We start from the raw sequence: 23126 nt of genomic DNA on the forward strand, positions 1-23126 counted from the left end.
ATTTGCTGTAATGTTCTCCCTTCCGAAGCTGATGTTAGGTCAGAAAGCGGCTTTCTTAAGCACATTACACCAGGATCAGCACTGGCTGCCAGTAATTTTCCAGATGGAATGCAAGGTGTTGATGTTAACCTACAAAGCCCTAAACAATTTGGAACCTGGTTACCAAAGAGGCAGTCTCTTTCCCCAGGCCATTGTGCCACAGTTGAATTCTGCAGCGATACTAGAGCTGGCATTCTCTCATAAGTGTGAGAGATCTGGTGGACTGTACCCCACTGAAACACAACCACCCCTGGGATACAACATAGCAGCTCCTTAGCATCATGGAGCAACACCATACGATAGTTCAGAAGAGGAAATAAAGAATACCACAGCTACAAAATCTGCCAGGGTAGTTTTAGAAGGCGGGATGTTGTTTTTCACATTGATGTTTGTGCAGGACACTAGGGCTTGCACTCTGATCTTGCAAAAATTGCTAGGGGATCCTTAAGGACCAATAAGGACAGCATATTCATCTTATGTCCGGGGTGGATTGATTTAAATCCACAAGCAGGAAACTTTGATTTAAATAGATTTTAATCTTGTTTTGCATTTTTAATTTATAGTTTTTTTCCTAAGAAAAGCTGATTCTCATTGGTTGGTACACATTGTTACGTGCTGCTAACCAGAAGGACACACTATGGCTATAAAAACAACAAGGAGTCCAGTGGCACCTTAAAGACTAACAGATTTATTAGGGCATAAGCTTTCATGGGTAAAAATCCTTACTTCTTCAGGAGTACTCCCTTCTCTTCATGTGTCATTATATAATGCCTGCATCTGTAACTTTCACTTCATGGATCTGAAGAAGTGGATTTTTTACCCATGAAAGGTTATGCCCAAATAAATCTGTTAATCTTTAAGGTGCCACCGGACTCCTTGTTGTTTTTGTGGATACAGACTAACACGGTTACGCCCTGTTACATGACACCACTATGTCTATGCACATTTATTTAAGTAGTTTTATAGTTCAACGTACATTTATTCAGATTGTTAATTTTTACATTTTCTATTGTGTTAGAAAAGATGAAATGTATTTCTTATTTACTAGAAGATAATTATCTTTTTAGTCATTATCTGGGTCAAGCTGCCTTTAGATGGACATTTGGAACTCAATTAAAACGCACAAAAAACATTTTCAGTTTGTTTTTATTAGTTAAATAAAACTACTTTAAATATGTTGGATACAAAAGTAAAAAAAAATTCTCAAAACATGTTCTGCATTTATTTATTAGTTAAACAAAGGGAGTATTACCTGCAGTTAGTGAACTGATCTGATTGTTGTCACCATGTCCTTCAAGATTTTAGAATTAGTAGCTCTAATAAAAAAAAATAGGTAATAATTGGAGATATACCAATCTCCTAGAACTGGAAGGGACCTTGAAAGGTCATCAAGTCCAGCCCCCTGCCTTCACTAGCAGGACCAATTTCTGCCCCAGATCCCTAAGTGGCCTCCTCAAGGATTGAACTCACAACCCTTTCACAACAACTCTCCTTTCACACTCAGTTTTATTCATAGAGGGAAACAAGCTTTGCTACCTTTTCCATCCTAATTTGTTTCTCAACTTCAAATGAACTAGTAATTTCACTGGACTAGTTGAATAAACTGAAATGAAGAAAATATTCATTCTGCCCCTACAGAAGAGACCACTGCCAGGGGTGGGGGAACAATTTTTATAGTGGCACTGTTGTGAGCCATTGAACCAAACTGTAAACCTTGTATCTGATGGAAACCACTTCAAGCCAGGAGATGCGGTAGCACCTTGAACACCCCTAGATCCAACACTTATGACCCCTGTTGTCAAAAGCTGGTTTAGCATTTCAACAAGCTCTGGCTCCAGGTGCTTAGCCAGTGACTTCCTCTAGTTCACTGATCTGACTTTCTTTAAAACGTGGAAGCAAACATATACTGCTTGAATGTTATTTGTATTTCATTGAAATGATTTTTAATACATTATAATAAGTTTAGGCCTTAACTTTTGTTGTCAGAATTTCAGAATTTAATTTTAAATAGGTTGCTTTTTAAAAGGAAAAAAAATGTATTTAAATAAAAATCAGATTTGATTTTTTTAAATCATTGAATTTTATCCACCCTGTTTACGTCTAATCTGCCTCCAACAGCACAGTGACCCCTAGCCCAGTGCTGGAACATTATTAGTCCAATACTGTCCCTTCTCTTGAATCACAGTAAAAGCAAGGAATCCTTGTTGCTTCAGCATATGAAAAGCTGTCTAGTTACTTCTAAGAATGACCTTGTATTGAGAAAAGAGCTAGAAGTTGCTGTAATCCATGACTTTAACAATCTGGTTGTGAAGTCACTGTACAGTATTGACAACCTTTTAACTTTAGATTTAGGAGATAAATGTTGACCTAGTAAATGACTGTCCTGTGCTATCAGTCTGGCTGGAAGAACTAAGTCATCTGTCATCGGTGAAGTGGAAATGCGAGATACTGATTTACTGCCAGTCAGAGAGAGAGGAGCAAAAGGAGAGTCAACATTGAAAACGAACTTAATTTTACCTGGGAACTACTGCAACGATAAAAGGGATGTTTCACTCTTTCAGTGCTCAACGTTGAAAAGTCATGAAAGAGAAGGGTGAGTTTTATTAAACAAGAGACCCACTGTACCAGTCAGATACATACTGGAGGACATGTGCTGCCATTTACAACAGGAAGGATTACCCAGCTGATACTACATAGGGGATGGGTGCTAATCCTCTGGCTCATTATAAGCAGCATCTTACACTGTGAACAGTCTAATTTAATATCAGTGGGGGTACTTGCAGAGACAATGCCAGCGTGGGTGCCAGAATAGAGCCCTGTCAAATTTAAAATTCATGCCAGAACAGATGTATGGGGAATTCCCTTCTAGAGGAGTCCACAGAACAGGAAGGATGCTGTCACCCTGCGTTGACAGAGGTCTAGCTGAAACCCCACCATTATGGATACAAGCAGCCTGAAAATGGCACAGACTGAGCTGACACCTCTCTGATAGGAATCCTCAGATGAAATGAGCATCAATGACTACCAGGGCTGTCAAACCCTGTACCCTTCCCCCCATGCTACCTCCGGCTTCAGGCAGGCCATGCTAGTGGCCTCCATAGCTGTGACCAGACTTCTTGGTTCAGACAGAAACATTCCAGGAATTCTCCTGATGGCCCAGTTTTCAATTACAGGAGTTCATGACACCAGGGGGAAGCTATAAAAGAGGCACAAATTATGCTCACCTGTGATGGAATCACTCCCACAGCTGGCTGAAAAGAGATACCAGAACTCCCAGAAAAGCTGTAATTTCACCAGCCCTGCTATCCCCTAAATCAACTATACTCACTCCATAGCAAATGAGTCAACTAATAGGTCTCTTCCAGCATTGCTGCTTCCAATTGCTGCGTAATTTAGATCGATTTCCTCCCCCCTCCCAGTGTAAACCAGGCCTGAGAGTTGCACCTGTGTAACAGATTAGAGCTTGCTGTTAGTACTTTTCAACTATTTGCAGATGGCTTAAATTTTCTCTTTACCCTTTCATCAGAATTTAGCCAAACAATACTTGTTTAGGGCCAGACTCTGATCCCAATTACATCAGTGTAAATTTGTGGTAACTTAGTTTACTTAAGTGGATCATACCACTGTATATATATCACTGGATATATGTTACATTAAGGAAATGCCAAGAGGCAGGGAAACCGTGACAAAGTCAGAACGTTTCAGTAGGACCTACACTATTATGTTATTAAAATTCTCAGAAGCACTGCAGAAGGGAAGTCTCTGGAATTACCTGGGATTTCATCAGTCTCTCCATTGGTGTGTTTAAAGCGATCTCCTTCCACATGGACATTTGGACATAGCACATCTACAAAGAACAAGAATAAAAAAGCAATGATTATAAATGGAAGCTTGGTCACTCAATGGAAAATTATATAAGTATAAGCAGTATCTATCTATCCCACTGGAATACTCCCCTAGGGATATGAAATACAGATGCCAAAATTTGAAGCACCTTCCAGTCAGTAAAAACTTTATTATGGTTGTTATTTGTATTATAGTTGCGCTTCCAGGACCTGGCTGAGATTGGGGCATTGTACAAACATTGAGTAAGAGACAGTCCCAGCTCCAAAAAGTTTAATATCTAAACAGACTCAGGTTCCCATCATCTCGTAGCTCAATTACTGCACCCTCCTTTTCTCTGGTCTTGATGAGGGGATTCAGAATGCTGCTGCAATGATCATTTTCCTAGCCTGTTGCTTTGATCATGTTACCTTTCCCTTTGCTTCCTTCCTCTAGCTCCCCGTTCTCGATCATGTCAGCTACTTGGCTTCACTTTCGAGGCTCTTCATGGCCTATCCCCACCCTACTTATCTTCTCTCTTTCACTATCAAGCTGTCAACTCCTGCCTCTGTTCAGCCCATGTCCATTGCCCATCTGTTAAATTTTCAAACAAGCACCCAAGTTGCCCCTCACGCATGGGAGAAGCTCCCCATAAACATTCACAAAGCTACCTCAATATCCTCCTTCAACACCCTCCTGGAAACTCTCCTTTGTGGTGAAGCCTACAGGAAACTTGACAGTGGTTAGGCTATTGATGGGCTGAGACCACTGCCTATCACTGTCTCATTGTTTTCTTGTACTTCCCTATCTGTCCGGCTGTATCTATTTGTTGTCTCTTGTCTTATATTGGATTGTAAGCTCTTCGGGGGTAGGGGCTGACTTTTTATTCTGTTTGTACAGTGCTTACCACAATGGGCTCCTTGTTCAAGATGGAGGCTCCTAGGTAATGCTACAGCAATACAAATAACAAACAGAGACTTGCCAAAGGTCACAGAGCAGGTCAGTGGCAGAACCAGAAAAAGAACCCAGGTCTCCTGAACCTCAGTCCAGTACCATATCCACTGGCTACCTCACCTCCAAAAACCTGGGCTTTAACAACTTCCCAATGCGCCTTTGTTTTGCTCATCCACAGAGCACTGCTGAGCACAATGAAGATTTGGAACACCACTCCCAGGTAAGCCAAGTGTCAAACGGCGTTGATAAAAAATCACACTAATACCCAACCTTTGTCCAACGTTTGTCAAGCTCCAAATTGGTGTCAACTCGATCTTCGGGTCCATCCATCTATGTAGACTAGTGCCTGCCTACCGACCTCTTTCCTATCAGAGATCTAAAGTAACTTTTTATTTATATTTTGTTTTCCTAGATCAATAGCTAATTTCACACTTCTAAACAATGGGACATATGGCTCAAGGAGTCTGTTTAATGAGAATATGAAAAATGTGCACACCAGACTGTGCATTAGAAACCGCGCTACTATTTTTCATTCCATACTTTAATGTTCAGCCAAGTGGGAATCTAACACAGATACTATTCCTTCATCCGCACCAGATGTATGCATAACAATAAACACATCCCCTGGTCTTCCACTGTTATAATTCCATCCTCATAGGTCTTTCCCTGCACCTTTTGCTGATTATTAACCATTGCTGCATTACAACACGCATCGTTTCAATGATTTGATTGTTAAGGAGGGGACCTGCCTTTTCTGTTTGTCCATAAAAAGGTATACTCAAGTTAGGAGTGATACAAATAAAAAATATGATCAGCACTATTGATTTCAGCGGCAGAGGTTACTATACACTCGTTCCCTAAAGGAAGCCAACCCCATTATGAAATGGACAAAATGTACACTCTAGAAGAGGTACTGCAAACAATCCCTCATACTACTATGATATCTCTGAGCAATCATTAATGTACAATGGACATCACCACAAAGCATAATCATCTTATTGGTAAGTCTATCTTGGGAGTGCAGTACTGCTCCAAGATCAGAATTGTAAGACAGCAGATTTGCTACTGACAATTACACTTCTTTAGGCATGCGTCTGACGAAGTGGGTATTCACCCATGAAAGCTTATGCTCCAATACGTCTGTTAGTCTATAGGGTCCCACAGGACTCTTTGTCACTTCTTTATGTGTTCCTCTTTTGGGATTCTTTTTTATTCTATACGTGGTCTTCTCCGTTAATCCTGCTCTGGAACAAGAGTAACACAATTAATGGGAAGAGGGATGGATGAACTGATCTCGGTAAGAGAACTCCCTGAACCTTTCATCATAGCTTGACCCATTCGGTTTTGTTTTGGGTTTTTTGTTCCAAAACCTTCAGATCACTTTTTAAAAAAGTTTCAGGCACTTTGGGCTCTGGATAGAAGCAAAAGGCCCCCAAACTCCAAAACAGGCTGTTCTTGGGGCCTTTCCAACCTAAGCTGAAACAGCAAATTCCAGAAATCTCACAAGGGCACCTTATAGTCCCAATTTTGCTGAAAAATGGCAGAAAAACACCCCACAAAACCAAAACACCAGAAAATGTGCTGTTATCCAGAGCAGCATTAAAATGAACCAAATGATGGCATATCCACTACAGTACCTCTCTTGACAAACTATTCCACAGCCTGGGAAGTTGTTCCATATATCAAGACAAAATTTTACATTGCTCAGTTTCGTTGCTTCTTTCCTAGTGAGACACACCTCTTTATTACTTTAAGAATTCCTCATCTCCTTGGAGCCCAGTCCTGCCTTCATTTCCACAGATCCACCTCTCAGCAACTTCACTGAGGTTATGTCTATACTACCCGCCGGATCGGTGGGCAGAGATTGATCCAGCAGGATCGAATTATCACGTCTAGTCTAGACGCGATAAAATGACCTCCGAGCACTCTCCCGTCAACTCCAGTACTCCGCCAGGGTGAGAGGTGCAGGCGGAGTTGACGGTGGAGCGGCAGCAATTTACTGCAGTGTAAACACCGCGGTGAGTAGATCTAAGTATGTGGACTTAATAACATAGCTGAAGTTGCGTAATTTAGATTGATCCCCCCCCGCCCTCCCCCATGTAAACCAGTCCTGAGAGTTGCACCTGTGTAACAGATTAGAGCTTGCTGTTTGTACCTTTCAACTATTTGCAGATGGCTTCCTTTTCCTCTTTACCCTTTCAGCATAATTTAGCCAAACAATACATGTTTAGGGCCAGACTCTGATCCCAATTACATCAGTATAAATCTGTGGTAACTTAGGGTACGTCCATACTTACGGCTGGGTTGACGGGAGCGCGTTCAACTTCTCGGAGTTCGAACTATCGCGTCTAATCTAGACGCGATAGTTCGAACTCCGAACGCGCTCCCGTCGACTCCGGAACTCCACCACCGCGAACGGCAGTGGCGGAGTCGACGGGGGAGCCGCGGACTTTGATCCTGCGGCGTCTGGACTGGTAAGAAGTTCGAACTAAGGTAGTTCGACTTCAGCTACGCTATTCGCATAGCTGAAGTCGCGTACCTTAGTTCGACCCCCCACCCTAGTGTAGACCAGGCCTTAGGTTACTTCAGTGGATTATACCAGTGTAAATGGGAGCAGAATTTGGCCACTGTATCTTTTGTAAATTGCCTTCTTATGCAATCAACCCCAATCCTTTAATTACTCTGCTGTCTTTCAGCAGGAAAGATACATTCTCCTGTAACGATCCTTAGTTTTTTTTAACTTATGAGCTACTAGCTCTGAACAAAGTAGCACCAGAAGTTTTATCATCTAGGCTTTTTGAATCAAAGCTTCCAGTCTCAGTACACAAGTATCTATGAGTTTACTGGCTGTACTGAACATTTCTCCACTATAGAGATATCAAGGTATACACCTAAACTTCTAAAAAACCATCTTCCACTATGCACTTTTCTTGGAGTAAATCCTGACACAGATTTATGGGGGAGGTTGTCCCGAAGTGCTAGTCAGCTGTGACAGAATACACCCCCATATTCACAGCCTAAACACTATTGTAATAATCTTTGTACAAAGTATGCCTTGCAAGGTATCATTTGAAAACTCATAATTTACTGTTCAGTTTTGCCCAGTGTGGCAAAATACGTGTGGCAACATTGTATGTGAAGTTATAAGAGTCCCCTGTATGGTGTTATTAACACATGCTCCAAACCACACAGTCCTGCCCAAATGGATGTTGGCAAACAGGTCTGACCTAAACAAAGGAATGTGTGCTTACTTTAATTTGCATTTAAGCAGTAAACAGAATCATCAAGGAGAAAGGGGAGACAAAGGAAACTCAAACAGGTGAAAAAAAACAGCAGGAAACATCCTTCCACATAGGCCTTGTCTGCACTACCAAGTTTTGATGTCAAAAACTGCCTTTTGTCGACCAGACAGTGAACGTGTACACACTGCGATGCAAGTTTTGTTAGGGAAAATGCCCAGTTTTGGCAACAAAATACATCCACCCCAACGAGAAACTTATGTCTTTTTCCTCTAAGTTTGTATCAACAAAGTGCCAGTGCAGACACCATGCTTGATTTCATCACTTTAATTGGCCTCCAGGAGGTGTCTCACAAGGCCCATCCTGACCATTGTGGTCAGCAGTTTGAACTCTACTGCCCTGCAGTCAGGTAAACAACCATCAGCCCCTCCCACTTAGAAGCCCTGGGAATTTTTGAAATTCCATTTCCTGCTAGCTCATCGTGGAGAGGTCTCATTGCATCTTCCCAGGTGACCATGGCACTACCAATACATGCACAGGCACGTTAATAATTTCCTTACTAAAGTATAAGGCCCCAAATGTCACGATTGCCTACTAGGAGAACTGTAACATTGAAGCACCTCTGACAGAGATATACGTTACTGGTGCTGGTTGTCAAAGTGCTGCCTCAAAGCCTCCCTGATGCAAATTGCCCTCCTCTGGGCCCCTCTGATAGCCCAGGTATCTGGCTGCTCAAAATCAGCAGCCAAGCGCTCTGCCTCAGCACTCCATCCCTGAGCAAACCTTTCACACTAAGCTTCACAGAGATCATGCAATGTACAGCACGTGGCTATGATCATGGGAACATTAGCCTCATTAAAGTCTAACCTGCCATAAAGGTATCGCCAGTGTGCTTTTAATCTGCCAAAGGCACATTCAACTGTCATCCGGCACCTACTCAGCTTGTTGTTGAATCACTCCTTACTACAGTTCAGGTGTCCCATGTAAGGTTTCATGAGTCACAGCTGTAAGGGGTATGCTGGGTTTCCCAGGATCACTATGGGCATTTCAACATCCCCCACTGTAATCTTCTGGTTTGGAAAGAAAGTCCCCTCTTGCAGCTTTCTGTACAAGCTGATGTTCCTGAAGATGCATGTGTCATGCTCCTTCCCGGACCACCCTGTGTTGATGTCAGCGAAATGCCCCCAGTGATCCACAAGCACCTGCAACATCATGGAGAAGTACCCCTTTATTGATGTACTCTGTCGCAAGATGGTCTGGTGCCAAAATTGGAATGTCGCCCCTCCACAGCTAAGGAAACCCATTTCTGCAAAGCCGTCCACTATTTCACACACATTTCTCAGAGTCACTGTCCTTCATAACAAGATGAGATTTATTGCCCTGCAGACTTGCATTAACGAAGCCCCAACAGTCAACTTCCCCACTCCAAATTGATTTGTGACCGACTGGTAGCAATCTGAAGTCGCCAGCTTACACACAGCAATTGCCACGTGCTTCTCTACTGAGAGGGCAGCTCTCATTCTGGTGTCCTTGCACCACAGGTCGGGGGCAAGCTCTGCACACAGTTCCAGGAAGGTGGCTTTCTGCAGCCGAAAGTTCTGTAGCCACTGCTATTCATCCTATGCCTGCATGATGACATGACCCCAAAATTCAGTGCTTGTTTCCTGAGCCCAAAAGCAACAGTGTACCCTATGCATCTGCTCTGTGAATGCCAAAAGCAATCTGAGGTTGCTCCTATCCATATCAGGCAGACTGTTGGGTGCCTGCGAGTCTTCTTCTGTTAGGAACTTCATGATTGACTGCACTGCCATCCGCGATGTCTTAATGAAATTTAACAGAGCATAGGAGAGCAGTGTGGGATCCATCCCTTCTCACAAAGGTGCCGGGGTGCACAGCAAAGAAGGGCGGTTCAAAAAAGCTGCAAAAGAAAGCCGGAAGCCTATGGAGTGCTGGGACAGAAAGCAATGCATCTTGGAACATTTAGCACGGTCCCAAGATGGGCCGCAATCTGCTCCACCTTCCCACAACACCTAGCAACAGATGGTGTTGAGCAGGACTGTGGGATAGGTACCCACAGTGCATTGCTCATGCTGTCGATGATCGTGCCCCCAATGTGGACGTGATTTGCTGACAGAGGGAGCATGTGTGAACATGAAATTCTGATTTTTATGACATTGACTTTTGGATGTCAACATTTCTTTGGTCGATAAACTTGGTAGTGTAGACATGCCCTTTGTCAGTCTTGTCTGCAGAGATGGTAAGCTCCACGGGGCACAGACTGTGTATGTACAGTGCCTAGCACAATCTGGTCCTGATCTTGGGGTCTCTAGCCTCTACTATAATACAAATAAAAATAGGGCTAGACCCTCAGCTGTCAGTGGAGCTAAATGGATTTACAGCAGCTAAAGATCTGGCTCCTAAAGTGTATTTTTAGCCTCATTCTTAAAAAAGAAAATGGAGGTGGAAAACCCCTTTCCTAGCTCAGAGGGGCAGAAACTATTTCTTCCTGGGATGGGGGAAGAAGGCAGGGAGAGCTGGGGAAAGTATACTCCTGTCTAAGACACCTCCTGACTTACAAATGGAGCACATTTGATACAGAATCCATGAGACACCCCCAACATGGAACCATGCAGGCTTATTTCCATAGCAGAATGTCACTTTAATGGATGAACACGTGCGCAGCTAATGCTAGTTACGGTACCATGCCCCACCTGCAGCGATGCCCTCAGGCTGCAAGTACCCATGAGTGTGTAATTATTACAGTTTAAAAATGAGTTACTTCGTAATTATTATGGTTTCCTCTGAGGCAAAGTTCCTGGGTTTGGTCTCTGACTCCAGCCGAGGTGAAGTTAATACTCCCCTTCCTAACATACATTTGACTGTCAAGCACCAGGTCCTTATCTCTCAGAACAACCTTTGAAGGGGCCAATGTGGTACTTGATTCGAAGGAATAAAGAGGGAAGAAAAATAGGAGGCGAGAGAGAGAGAGGCAGAGGAGAGGTCATCCCCATGGAAACATATCAGACTCTCGTATAGTTTACAGTGCTCTTTGCAGCATAGTTCCAAGATTCTGTAGCCTTTAATTAACTGGGAAGGTTACAAGCAGAGCTAGTTGAAGTGTTTGTTGCAAAAAAATTATTCGATGGAAGCTTAGCCTTTTTTCTGTGTGCATAATTGTCCCAGCCAAACAGGCCAGAACTAATATCAACTGGTCAATTATTCTATTCTTATGACTGTCGTCTTCCTCACAAGGGACTGGGCTTTTCTCCTATAGGCAAAGGTGCTCTCTCAAAGTGCCGTACATTTCTCTTGCTGGACTCAAAACTCCCTGCCCTTCCAACATGCAATTCCCTTTTGATAACAATACTCAGCAGCACTTCTTTCTCCCTCTCTTAGTTGTGTGTATATCTGATTCTCAGTACATGACATCCTGCAGGGCTTCGTGTATTGATGTTTAAATACCAAAACAACAGGCTGTGAATAAAGCAGGTTAAGGCTAGACAGGAAATCTGACACCTTCCTCCCTTCCTTTCCCTTCAAACTCAAAAGCCCTCCCCTGACAGGGTAAATAAGACTCTCGAGGAAAACACTACTAGTCCAAACCTTCACTACTTGCAGCAGGGCACGACCAAGTCCTTAGCCCTTCCTGGGCCACAGCCCTGTGTCCAGGGTCTGGGTGACCTTTCTCCCAAGCTGTAGCTAGCATTTGCCTCTCTTTCTCTCAGGGGCCACAAACATTCCTCCACCATCTGGCTGCAGGGATCTCAGAATGCTACCTCGAGGTGGCACCACTGAGGCACAGAGGAGCCAATGTCCAACCTCTCACATGGGTTCCATCTCTGAGGTCTTAAACTATGAAGTGCTAACAACTCCCACCACAAACATTGGCTTCTCTCTTCATTCCAGACTACATCCTGCGCTGGCTTCCTTCTTAGGAGCTCTTCCGGAGGCTTCTATAACTTAGAAGGCAGTATCTCATTGACATGCCACTCTTCAATGCCCCAGAGAACTTCAGCATTGACACACCTTCAGAATGGACAGACTGCAAACAATATGTTGCAAGATTTCACATTGCTACCAAGCTCCACAAAGAAACTGGAGATATACAGATATCTTTAATTTATGAGGAAACAAGCAGAGCATACCTTTAAATTTGATGACTTTACTGGAGACAGTCACAAAGATGACTATGAAAGGGTTCTGGCTATGTCTGATGTATAGTTTATACCTCAGAGAAAGATGGTTTATGACAGCATTTTTAAACCATAGAATTCAAGGCCCAGGAGAGAATGTTGAATGTTTATAAGAGCTATGCATATATTGGCTGAAAACTGATTTTGGGAATGCAAACAATGAAAATATCAGAGACAAGCTGGTTATTGGGGTAAGAGATAAAAACTTGCACAACAGTTCCAATGGAAAAGACACCTAATGCTACACACAACTGTTCAAATAGCAAAGCAGTCTGAGCTGGTGAGACAGCAAAACCAAGAGCAACTGGCCAAACCCGAAAAACAAGAAACTAGTTTAGAGGTAGTAAAGAAACCCAGCGTGACCGTTAAATGTCATTATCATAAACCCCTGAGGCAAGGAGAGAAAATCCCAGGGTAAGAGGGACAAATTCCAGCTTACATGCACAAGGTGTGGAAAAAGTCATATCCCAATAGATGATGCACATCCAGCAAGAGACACACACTATAATAAATGCATGAAATATGGACATTTTGCTGCTGTTTGCTACAACAAAGCAGTCGGAAGTTGACTCATATTACAGACAATCAAGAGTCATTGTTTCTGGTATCTACCACTTGTGATGATAAAGAGCCTGTCTGCAGAGTGAAACTGAATATTCATGGAAAGATTATTGACTTTAAAATTGACTCTGGAGCTGATGTCACAGTCATTTGAGAAGGGACATACAATTATCTTTAGCCATTACCAGTGCTGAAGTCACGTGACTAGCCCTGGAAGTATTCTGAACCGAATGGGACAGTCCACCACAGAAAAAACATATAAAGACAAAAGCTATGCTTTCAGAGTACATGTGATCAAAGAACCACGGACCAACAACAGTCTCTGCTGCAGTGTGGCAATCATGATGGGCCTAATGAGAAAGGTGTAAGAACTCAATGGAGGATTTGATGATATTGGATTTTTTAATACAACTCAACTTATGAGAGAATGCTGAACCATACAGTGAACAAACACCCCTATCAGAGAGACTTTGGAAGAGACAAGGTGCAGATGTATGCGTATTCAGAAGACATCATTACTTGGTCACAGTGATCTATTTTCCCAGGTATATAGAAATAATGTACTTGGATGACATAACATGTTGCAGTGTTATCAAGAAACTGAAGTGCAATTTTGCTCACTTCAGTATTCCAGAACAGCTAGTAATGGACAATGGATCATTATTCACTGCAGCAGAATTTAAATCATTCCAAACAAAATATGATTTTGATCCTATTACCAGAAGCCTACATTACTCACAAGCAAATGGAGAAGCTGAAAGAGCTTTACTGACAACAAAGGAAATCCTACAAATGAAAGAGCCACTCCTTACTCTTCTGAGTTACAGATCAACACCAATAGCAGCTACTGGACAGAGTCCAGCAAAACTCCTGATGAGAAGACAACTCAGAATCTTTTCCAAAGCTGAAACAATAGTTCTATCTCCAAAGTTGCCAGACATCAACAGAGCAGCCAAACTGGATAAAAAGGCTAAGGAGTTTATGAACAGTTTTTACAAAACACAACACTCATAGATCTGTTGGAAATAGAATCTGATCACCATGTTCATGTCAAATCTGACAGAGAAAAAGGATGGATAACTTCGGCTGTCATGAACAAAAGAAATGCAGTGCTCCAATCACATGTAATCAAGACCAACAGTAGAGGGTTCAACAGAATACGTCAACATCTACAGTTTGTCCCTCAGAAAGAACAATCCACAGAGCAGAACAAGAAGACAACTCAAAGATCCCAAACTGATTACAGCCGGTCATGGCAACTAAAGATCAGCCAGATGACCAAGTTGTTATGCATGTGGATCATGTCATTAGAAAACCAGTATGACACTTTCATACTGATTTGTACTAACCTTCAAAGACAGTGTGATAGTGTAAACATTGTAAATAACTTATCCGACGAAGTGGGTATTCACCCATGAAAGCTGATGCTCCAATACATCTGTTAGTCTATAAGGTGCCACAGGACTCTGCTGCTTTTACAGATCCATACTAACACGGCTACCGCTGTGATACTTAAAGGGGGAAATGTAACGGAATGCTAAACTGTATTACACTGTTTGGCCACCAGGGGGCACTGTGCACAATATACCTTATTTAAGTTAATTTTAGCCATACCGCTGGAGCTTTAAAGGATCTTACGATGAATACACTTGGTAGAGAACAGTGGCTCTTAGTCTCAAACTAGGGGTCGGGACCCCTCAGGCAGGGAGGGCTCCAGGCACCATCTTAGCAAGCAGGTGCTTGGGGCAGCCACTCCAGAGTGGGATGGCATGTTCAGGTATTCGGCGGCAATTCGGCGGAGGGTCCCTCACTCCTGCTTGCAGCGAAGGACCTCCAGCTGAATTGCTGCAGATCGTGATCGCGGCTTTTTTTTTTTTTTGGCTGCTTGGGGCGGCAAAATCCCTGGAGCCGGCCTTGCCCTCAGAGGGTCATGAGGTGATTACATGGGGAGGTTGTGAGCTGTCAACCTCCATCCCAAACCCTGCTTTGCCTCCAGCATTTGGTGTTAAATATATTAAAAAGTGTATTTAATTTATAAGGGGGGGTCGCACTCAGAGGTTTGCTATGTGAAAGGGGTCGCCAGGACAAAATTTTTGAGAACCACTGTATAGAAGTACATGCAGCATGTCCCATCTGTCTCCACCCAAGATAAGAGCCCAAATGTTCAACAAAGAAAAAAAGTCTAGTTTTCACTTCTCAGCTGTAAAACAACTCAGGCTGGCACAAAAGCAGTGAGTACTTTCCACAGTTTAGCCGGCTTTAAATTACTGGGAACAGACAAATCATTATATTGACTGAGTCTCTAGCTATAAAAAACTAAGCCTGCAAGTTAACGGCCTGGCCACTTGCGTCCAAAAGAACGGAGTGCCAATCTGGCAGCACATCAGTCAGTGCCAGCTGGCATTCAAGTTGAAGTGCTATTTCCAGAGGTGGCATTAGAGGAAAGGCAGAACAGCAGCTGGTTTTCTGCAGCCTTTATCCAAGATCTGAGGCAAATGTGATCATTGTCATCAACAAACAAGAAATCCACTTGCAAATGTTGTTAATAAACACTAAATCAAACCTTGTATGAATGTCTCAATCCTTTATACAACTCCTCGGAAATGCTCTGCAGAGTTGGGTGCCTAATACAGATGACAAGTGCCAGAAAGAAATAAAATCTGTACGGAAACAAACTTGGGTTGCTAAAGCTAAACTCCAAGTAGCTCTTAAATGTCCAAACAGAAAAGTCTGTAAAACTGAAGAATAGATGCATCTTATTTCAAAACCAGCCAACCCCTGCTACCCATCTACAAGGGAAACCAGTTTCCTAAAGTCATCTGCTCTGCTGCACTCTCCCTGGGCTTTTCAGATTCATACAGTTTAAAGCCCGAAAGGATCATTTGACCTCCTCTATTGAGAGAGGCCATTAAACTTCGCCCAGTTACCCCTGTATTGAGCTCAATAACTTGTGTTTTGACTAAAGCATTACTTTTGTTTGGCTAAAATAAAAATGTCTTCCAGAAAGGCATTCAGTATTGATCTGAAGACATTAAGAAATGGAGAATCCGCTAGTTCCTCTGGTAGATTGTTCCAAAGATTAAACAATCACGCTGTTAAAAATTTGTGCCTTACTTGCAATTTGAATTTGGCTGGCTTCAGTTTCCAGCCATTGGTTTCTTGCTTTGCCTTTTGCTGCTAAATTAAAGAGCCCTCAAGCCCCCAGCATTTTATCCCCATAAAGGAACTTATACACTGTAATCAAGTCAATCTTCTAGTTGATAAAATGAACAGATTAAGCTATATATAACTGCATTCGGCAGCTGTTTAAATGGGCCCACTTACCAAGCAATTGAGATTGCTCTGTACGACTGCCCTAGACTCGTTATCTGACAATCTGTGTGTCATCCACAAATTTTAACAGCAGTGATTTTTATATTTACTTCCACATCATTGGAGTAAATGCTGAAAAGCATCAGGACAAGATCCAATCCCTGCAGAGCCTCACGAGTAACACCCCCATTGCATGAGGATTTCCCTACTGCTAACTACCTGTTGAGATATGTCAGTTATCCAGTTCTTAATCCACTTAACGTGCTCTGTTGATATTGTATGGTGCTAATTTTTTTTAGTCAGAATGCCGTGATACTAAGACAACACCTAACAAAAGTCTATGCATATTACATCTGTACAATTACCTTTATCAAACAAACTTGTAATCTCCTTAAAGTATGAAATTATACTTGTTTGACATGACCTATTTTTCATTAAACGATGTTGGCTAGCATTGATTTTATTCCTATCCTTTAATTCTTTATTAATTGAATTCCATATCAGTTTTTCCATTTTTTCCCCTGGGATTGATGTTAGCTAACTAGCCTATAGTCATCCTGTTTGCCATTTCTGAATATTGGACAACATTAGTACCTTCCAGTCTTCCCCAGTATTCCAAGATTTATGAAAAAGTAACATCAGCAAGCCAGCTCTTTTAGGACTCTTGGATACGATTTATTCAGGGTTGCTAAAGATGACTGCTTGCTTTCTTAGGATGGTTGAAGAACCTCTCTTGGTAGCTGCTTGTTTCATACTGCAAGGACTGCCATCAGGTATTTCCCTGTAGTTTTCTCTTCTAGTCCTCCAGAGACAGGTTCCTCCAGAGTTGATTCATCAACCATTTGATAACATTTGATACTTTTACCTGGGTTTAATGCCTCCTGGTTCTCTTTCTTCTCTTGGTCACAAATCTCCAAATCATTCAGAACCATTTTTGGCTTATTCATCAATGATATCCCATGTGGTCCTCCTGATACAACCCTAAGCCAGCACTCTATTCAGAGTCTGCTAGGGGGCCCCTCTGGACTGCTGCAGGGGCGCAAAATTGACAGGGTACAAGAATACCCCATCCATGCCTATGCCTTTCCACCCCCTCTCTCTATGTTCCCCATCCTAGAATGCCCTCTGCAACGGAGGGGTTCCTGACATAGAAGACCCTTGCAACAGTGTATTCCTCAAGCAAGTGCAAAAGGGAAATAATGAGGAAATATAGGGAAAATGATGAGTCTGGCCCTGTTTGCTGGTTATTCAGCCTAGCAGATAAATGGCTGTTGTACTTCTGTGGAGAAGCACTCAGTGAATTTAAAATTCTGTAGCACTCTGAGCACGTTGGGTTTCCCCAGTGCCTAAGGATGTTGTGTACGCTGAGTTTCTCTCAAAAATGATCTGAGCTCTACATATGCCTATTAGCATCATTATTAATAATTATTATAAAGGAGGGTAAATCACAAGAGTGGGAGTACAGAAAAGATAATTCTTGTATAAAGTACATGCTTTGCTCATACTCAAGTCTATGGATAATTGAAAACAGACACAACCCCCTAACCCCCAAAGAAACCGTGAAGGGTACGTGTAATGCTAGCTCAAGAACTTATTATCATGCTTATTTTATAAACAGTCACTCACTGGTCCTTAATAGCTGACCAGCTATTTAGCAAAATAAAACAAATTCATAGGCCACGTTTCAACCCTGCCTAAGTGGCTCTTCACAGGCAACCTGGAATGATGCCCATGAATAACTTTCCATCCAAGCTTTTCTCAGCTGACTTGTGGTCTGCAAGACTGTTCCCACTGCTCTTGGTGGTCTTAGAAAGGATTTTTGCCAGCAGGAACTCCAAACACCTTCCCTCCTTCTTCTAGAAAGTTCTCTTTGCAGTCCAAGTTTCTGGCCAATCAGTGCTGCCACCCTGCTTTCCCACAGCAGAATCGAAGCCATACACCACCCTCTCATAGCAATGTCCACAGGCCAATTCTTCCATCACCTGAAAGATGCCCTGAGAAAAGGACATGGAATAGTAGCTCTGATATCTGAGGAACCCTTTATATGTTGCCCAGGAGATAAGTCCATTGCAGTCAACAAGATTGTGATATCATCTGTCTTTCAGAAGTCTACTTCAAGGAATGGTGTAATATGTTGGCGGCTAATAGAATTTAGGATCCAGATGTAAATGGGGTTTATATTTCTCCCATACTATAACAACTCTGGATATTCTTATTGCCCATATAAATGTGAAATCCTGTTTTTATATCCTGCTAAACAGAACCTTTAATCTAGCAAATAAAAATGTAGTAAAATGCACTGGCACCTAGACAAACCCAGACTACCAATAAGGTACCTTTTTTTTTTTTAAGAGTGCGGGTAAATAACCAGTTGAACAGCTTACCTAGGGACATGATGGACTCTCCATCCCTTGCCATCTTTAAATCAATATTAGAAGTCTTTCTAAAGGGTCTCTGTGAGGGGGTGTACCAGGCCCTTTGAAGCCCACTTCTGGAGGCCTCGTGGTCCTACCACACACCGTCCCAGAAAAGAAGCAGTGAAGGTGGGTCCTCCAGGCCAGCCTAGAAAGGCTGCATGGAAGCAGCCAATCAGAGCACAGCAGGCTCAGCTAAAAAGAGCTGGGGGGCCTGAGCAGGTCAGTTCCTGGTTGGGACTAGAAGGGTGAGGAAGGGCTGGAAGATGGAGAAACTCTGCATGCAAGGATGCCCGCAAGTGACCCTGCTCAAACAGGGAACAGACAAGAGAACCCAAGGACTGTTCCTTAAAGTAATGGGTGAAGGTGAAGGGACCAAGTGGGAAGTAGCCCAGGGAATGCAGCAGCAACTATTAAGGGAAGCAATACATGGCTGCTGTTTATAGGGACCCTGGGTTAGGACCTGGAGTAGTGGGCAGGCCCAGGTTCCCCTGCCCCACTGGCCAGTTAGGAAGTGGCGTAAGACCCAAAGAGGGGATAACACTCTTTATTAGAAGCCTAAGAAAAGGGACTAGATTAATGGGGACCAACAGGGGCTGAAGTGAGAAGGCACCCATAGGAAGGAGGAGCTGAGTCCAACTTGAGCCAGGGAATTGGAAGACATTTGTTTGTTTGTGTCTTGGACTTGAGTACCCTGGAAGGGCTTTGTCCATTTTAGACTGTGACTTGGCTGGAAGCCTGAGCCACTGTCCATCCAGGATAACAGCCAACGGGGCACTGGGAGCAGAGAAAAAGAATGCATGGTTGCACCCAGCCGACAGGAGGTGCTTACAAGAGGTAAGTGCACCCCTCAGTCTGCTATAGCTCAACCCATAGTTATGGGCTTGATCCAGGGAATCCTCAGTGAAATTCTATAATGAGTGTTATTGCGTGAGGTCAGACTGGATGATCATAATGGTCTTTCTGCCTTAAATTATATTATTCCAGTTCTACTCTCGTAAGTGCGGGTTACTGAAAGATGCTCCTCCTCCAGGCTGCCAGTCAAAACAGCCATTTTTTAAACAACCTTTCCGAACAGAAGGCATTCTGTTGGGACATTTGGTTAAGATGGGGGTTTGTGTCTATTGCAATGATACTTGACTGTGCTGGGGCTAGCAAAGTGGCCCTCAGTGCTTTCCACTGAGAAATCTCAATTGCCAACACTCCATCTCGTTGTCCTCAGGACTCTTTGAAACTGTTTCCTGTTTTTGTTTCTTTCCTTTCAAGAATAAGTAAGCCCTCAGCTGCTAATAACTCCTTCGCGGATTTGTGTGTAATGAATGTTGAACATGTGTAGCTGTCAAGTTTTACAAGAATAAAGCAGGGAGGTTAGAGGAGAAATACAAAGGAGATTAGGGTAAGGGATATTTTATTGCCGATGGATTTTGTTTTGTTGAGGAGTCCTAGGATTTCAGAATTCTGGTGGCCTCCAATAGTATTGCTACAATTACAGTGAGAGTTAGCATTGTAACTGTTAGTCCCATTTCCCTCCCTGCTGCGAGGAGCCCCCATATCCTTCTTGGACATCTGAGGATCCCACGTTATCATAGACTTTAAGACCAGAAGGAACCATCATAATCATCTAGTCCAGTGGTTCTCAACTTATGGCCCAATCAGCACACAGCTGTGGCCCATGTGACATCCTCACGTAGTATATCTAGTGTGTGGATATGGCCCATATAAAGCACATAGAGCTGCTTATGCAGCCCACAATAGTAAATAGGTTGGGAACCACTGATCTAGTCTGACCTTCTGCACATTGCAGGCCACAGAACCTCGCCCGTCCATTCCTGTAATAGACCCACAACCTCTGGCTGAGTTAGCAAAGTCCTCAAATAATGATTTAAAGATGTCAAGTTTCAGAGAATCCACCATTTACTCCACTTTAAACCTGCAAGTGACTCCTTGCCCCATGTTGCAGAGGAAGGTGAAAACCAGCCAGGGGTCTCTGCCAATCTAGGGTGACCAGACAGCAAATGTGAAAAATCGGGACAGGGGGTGGGGGTTAATAGGAGCCTATATAAGAAAAAGACCCAAAAAATCAGGACTGTCCCTATAAAATCGAGACATCTGGTCACCCTACCGCCAATTTTTTTTTAATCTGACCTGGGAGTATATTTCTTCTCAATCCCAAATATGGAGGTCAGTTGGTCATTTCCCCCAGATTTGGTTCTTCCTTCTGCAGTGATCTACCTCTCCTGTATCTCAGCCACCACCACTCTTGCCTAGGGATAGGTAAACTCAGTGTGACAAATTTAGACCTTACTCATCAATTGTTTCTCCTCAAGATGCTTGAGAGGCAAGACTGTTGTTTGTTTGTTTGTGATGTATCAAAACATGAGCTGTGGGATGCTACCTATTTTTATTTTATCTCCTATTAGTTCTGGAAGCAAAGCAAGTATTACTTTCAAATAAGTATGTTTATCGTTGGCATAGCACAAGGTTTCACTTGCTGGTAGTTAAAATTGTTTGTTTATTTAACGTTCCCTTGTAAACCACAGATGTACATTAAGAGGAAGAGTTTTATGAGAAAGAAAACTTAAAGAACAACAACCCAACTTCACAGGTTTCATGAGGTCCGGAACACTGCCAGGTTCTCAGAGGAACTCTCTCCTGGACCCATCAGCACTGCTCCTTGATCATTCCGAGTAGTTGCTGGGCATCAATGCCAGATGTTTCATGTACTGTTTAAATCTTTGGCTGGCTGACCCTGCACGCTGTCTCCAATAGGCAGTGCTACCTTTATCATCTTCTCTCCTTAAATTTTGAATCATCAGTCTAAAATATAAACTTTTTTTATTCCTCTTTTTAAAAGGCTTCTTTAAGCCACCAACTCCCTGCTCTCCCTATGTATTAAACATACACACACAATCTATTTCCTGCAAAGTTAATTTTCTGCAGTGTTCCCTAGCAGAAAGAGATGATATTTCAAGTGAAATACCGCCTTGAAAACAAATTAATAGAAAAGACACTTATACCTTTCACTTTAATTATAGTGGTGGCACTGACAGAGTAACAATACAATAATTGCTTCAAACAAGAGTGGTATAATTCCTAGAAGGAGATATGACAGAGTATTATAGGACTTAGATCATTCCCTCCCTGCCGCTTTAGTAGACAAGGCAGTTCTCATTTCCTTTCTGAAATCTCTCTGTGCAGTGCTACTGAGCCATGTACACAATCTGAATCCAACCCCAGTAGGAAAAAGAACCACTGCTAAGAATGATAGCCCAGAGGGGACCTCCCTGCTTCTCCTCCAATAGTGCAGAATATGGTGCTCCGATACTGAGGTAATGGGTCTGGTAAAAAACTGGATAAAATAGCATAGGAAGGTGTGCAGGGGGCACAATAAATCTTGCCCCTTGTACACCCCATGCAGTGGACAAACGCAATCACTTGCACTCCCAAGCACTCCACCCACCCTCCAAAGGGTGAGAAGAGGAGGTGCAGCCTGGACCCCGCCCTGTCTTGTCCATCCCTCAAGGCAGCAAATCTGCCCAAGCCTGGAGGGCAGCATCCTACATTATCGTAGGGGATGGTGCTGCGAGAATGCACCCCACAAGCTCCTGTGACCTCCAGGAGGAATTGTACCATCCTCCCCTCTGCGGCCAGTAGAAGGGACAATGTTGTCAGCACTATTACCAGGAAGTAGGGTGACCAGATAGCAAGTGTGAAAAATCAGGACAGGGGGTGGGGGGTAATAGGGGCCCATATAAAAAAAAGACCCAAATATCGGGAATGTCTCAATAAAATCGGGACATCTGGTCACCCTACCAGGAAGTGTGACTGGAAGTGGGTGGGTGCAGCCAGAGCCTTTGTACTCTGACTGTCATGTTTCAACCCAGAGGGGAAGCCAAGTGATTCCTATGTCAGGGGTTAGGGCCTCCAGCACAGTCTCCAGGCAACCTAATGAGCACAGGTGGCCTGTAGTGGGGGCTGCCTGATGGGTGGGAAGAGTCAGCAGCCTGACAGCAGCAGCAGCAACTGTCTGGCTGCTTAAAGCATTGACTCGTGGCTGCGATAGTTCTTGCTTGTTCCTACCCTGAGGGCTGGTCTACGCTTACAACGGTGCATCAGCGCTGTCGTGAAAACGCTCTCTGCAGACAGCTCTCCTCTCGGCATGGTTAATCCATCTCCCCAGGGGGCAGTAGTTGTGTCGATGGGAGAAACTCTCCCACTGACGTAGCACTATCTACACCAGTATCACTATGTTGCTTGAGGTGTGGATTTTTCTTACTGCTGTACTGTCTGTAGGATAGACCAGCTCTTAGGCTCAGCTCAGCCTTGCCCTCGCCTTGCCTTACTCCAAGGTACTTGGCTCTGGCCCTCTGCTCCAAATCATGACTTCTGACTGCAGCTCTGACCCTGGGCTCCAACCACTAGGTCTGACTCCTGCTCCAACCACTAGGCATGAACGTCACTATCCTGGTGTCTGACAGGTACATTGTCCAGAGGTAAAGATCATAAAGCGCTTTAGCATCCACCTAAGGTAAAGGTGTTATACAATCATACTGTTTAAAAGTTATTGTCTTACAACTGCATTAATTCAAAAG

The 23126-nt window shown here is 43.3% G+C and overlaps 1 protein-coding gene across 1 annotated transcript in view; it reads right to left on the reverse strand.

The window, feature by feature from the left end:
• The window catches only part of COL22A1 (collagen type XXII alpha 1 chain), a 310719-nt gene that overhangs the window by 206473 nt on the left and 81120 nt on the right, over positions 1 to 23126 (reverse strand). Inside the window, exon 5 of the mRNA XM_039526471.1 lies at positions 3812 to 3886. Coding sequence (XP_039382405.1) covers positions 3812 to 3886 — 75 coding nt within the window. The remainder of the gene's footprint in view (positions 1 to 3811; positions 3887 to 23126) is intronic.

This window comes from Mauremys reevesii, linkage group 2 (genome assembly GCF_016161935.1).
Source record: "Mauremys reevesii isolate NIE-2019 linkage group 2, ASM1616193v1, whole genome shotgun sequence".
Lineage (NCBI taxonomy): Eukaryota > Metazoa > Chordata > Testudines > Geoemydidae > Mauremys > Mauremys reevesii.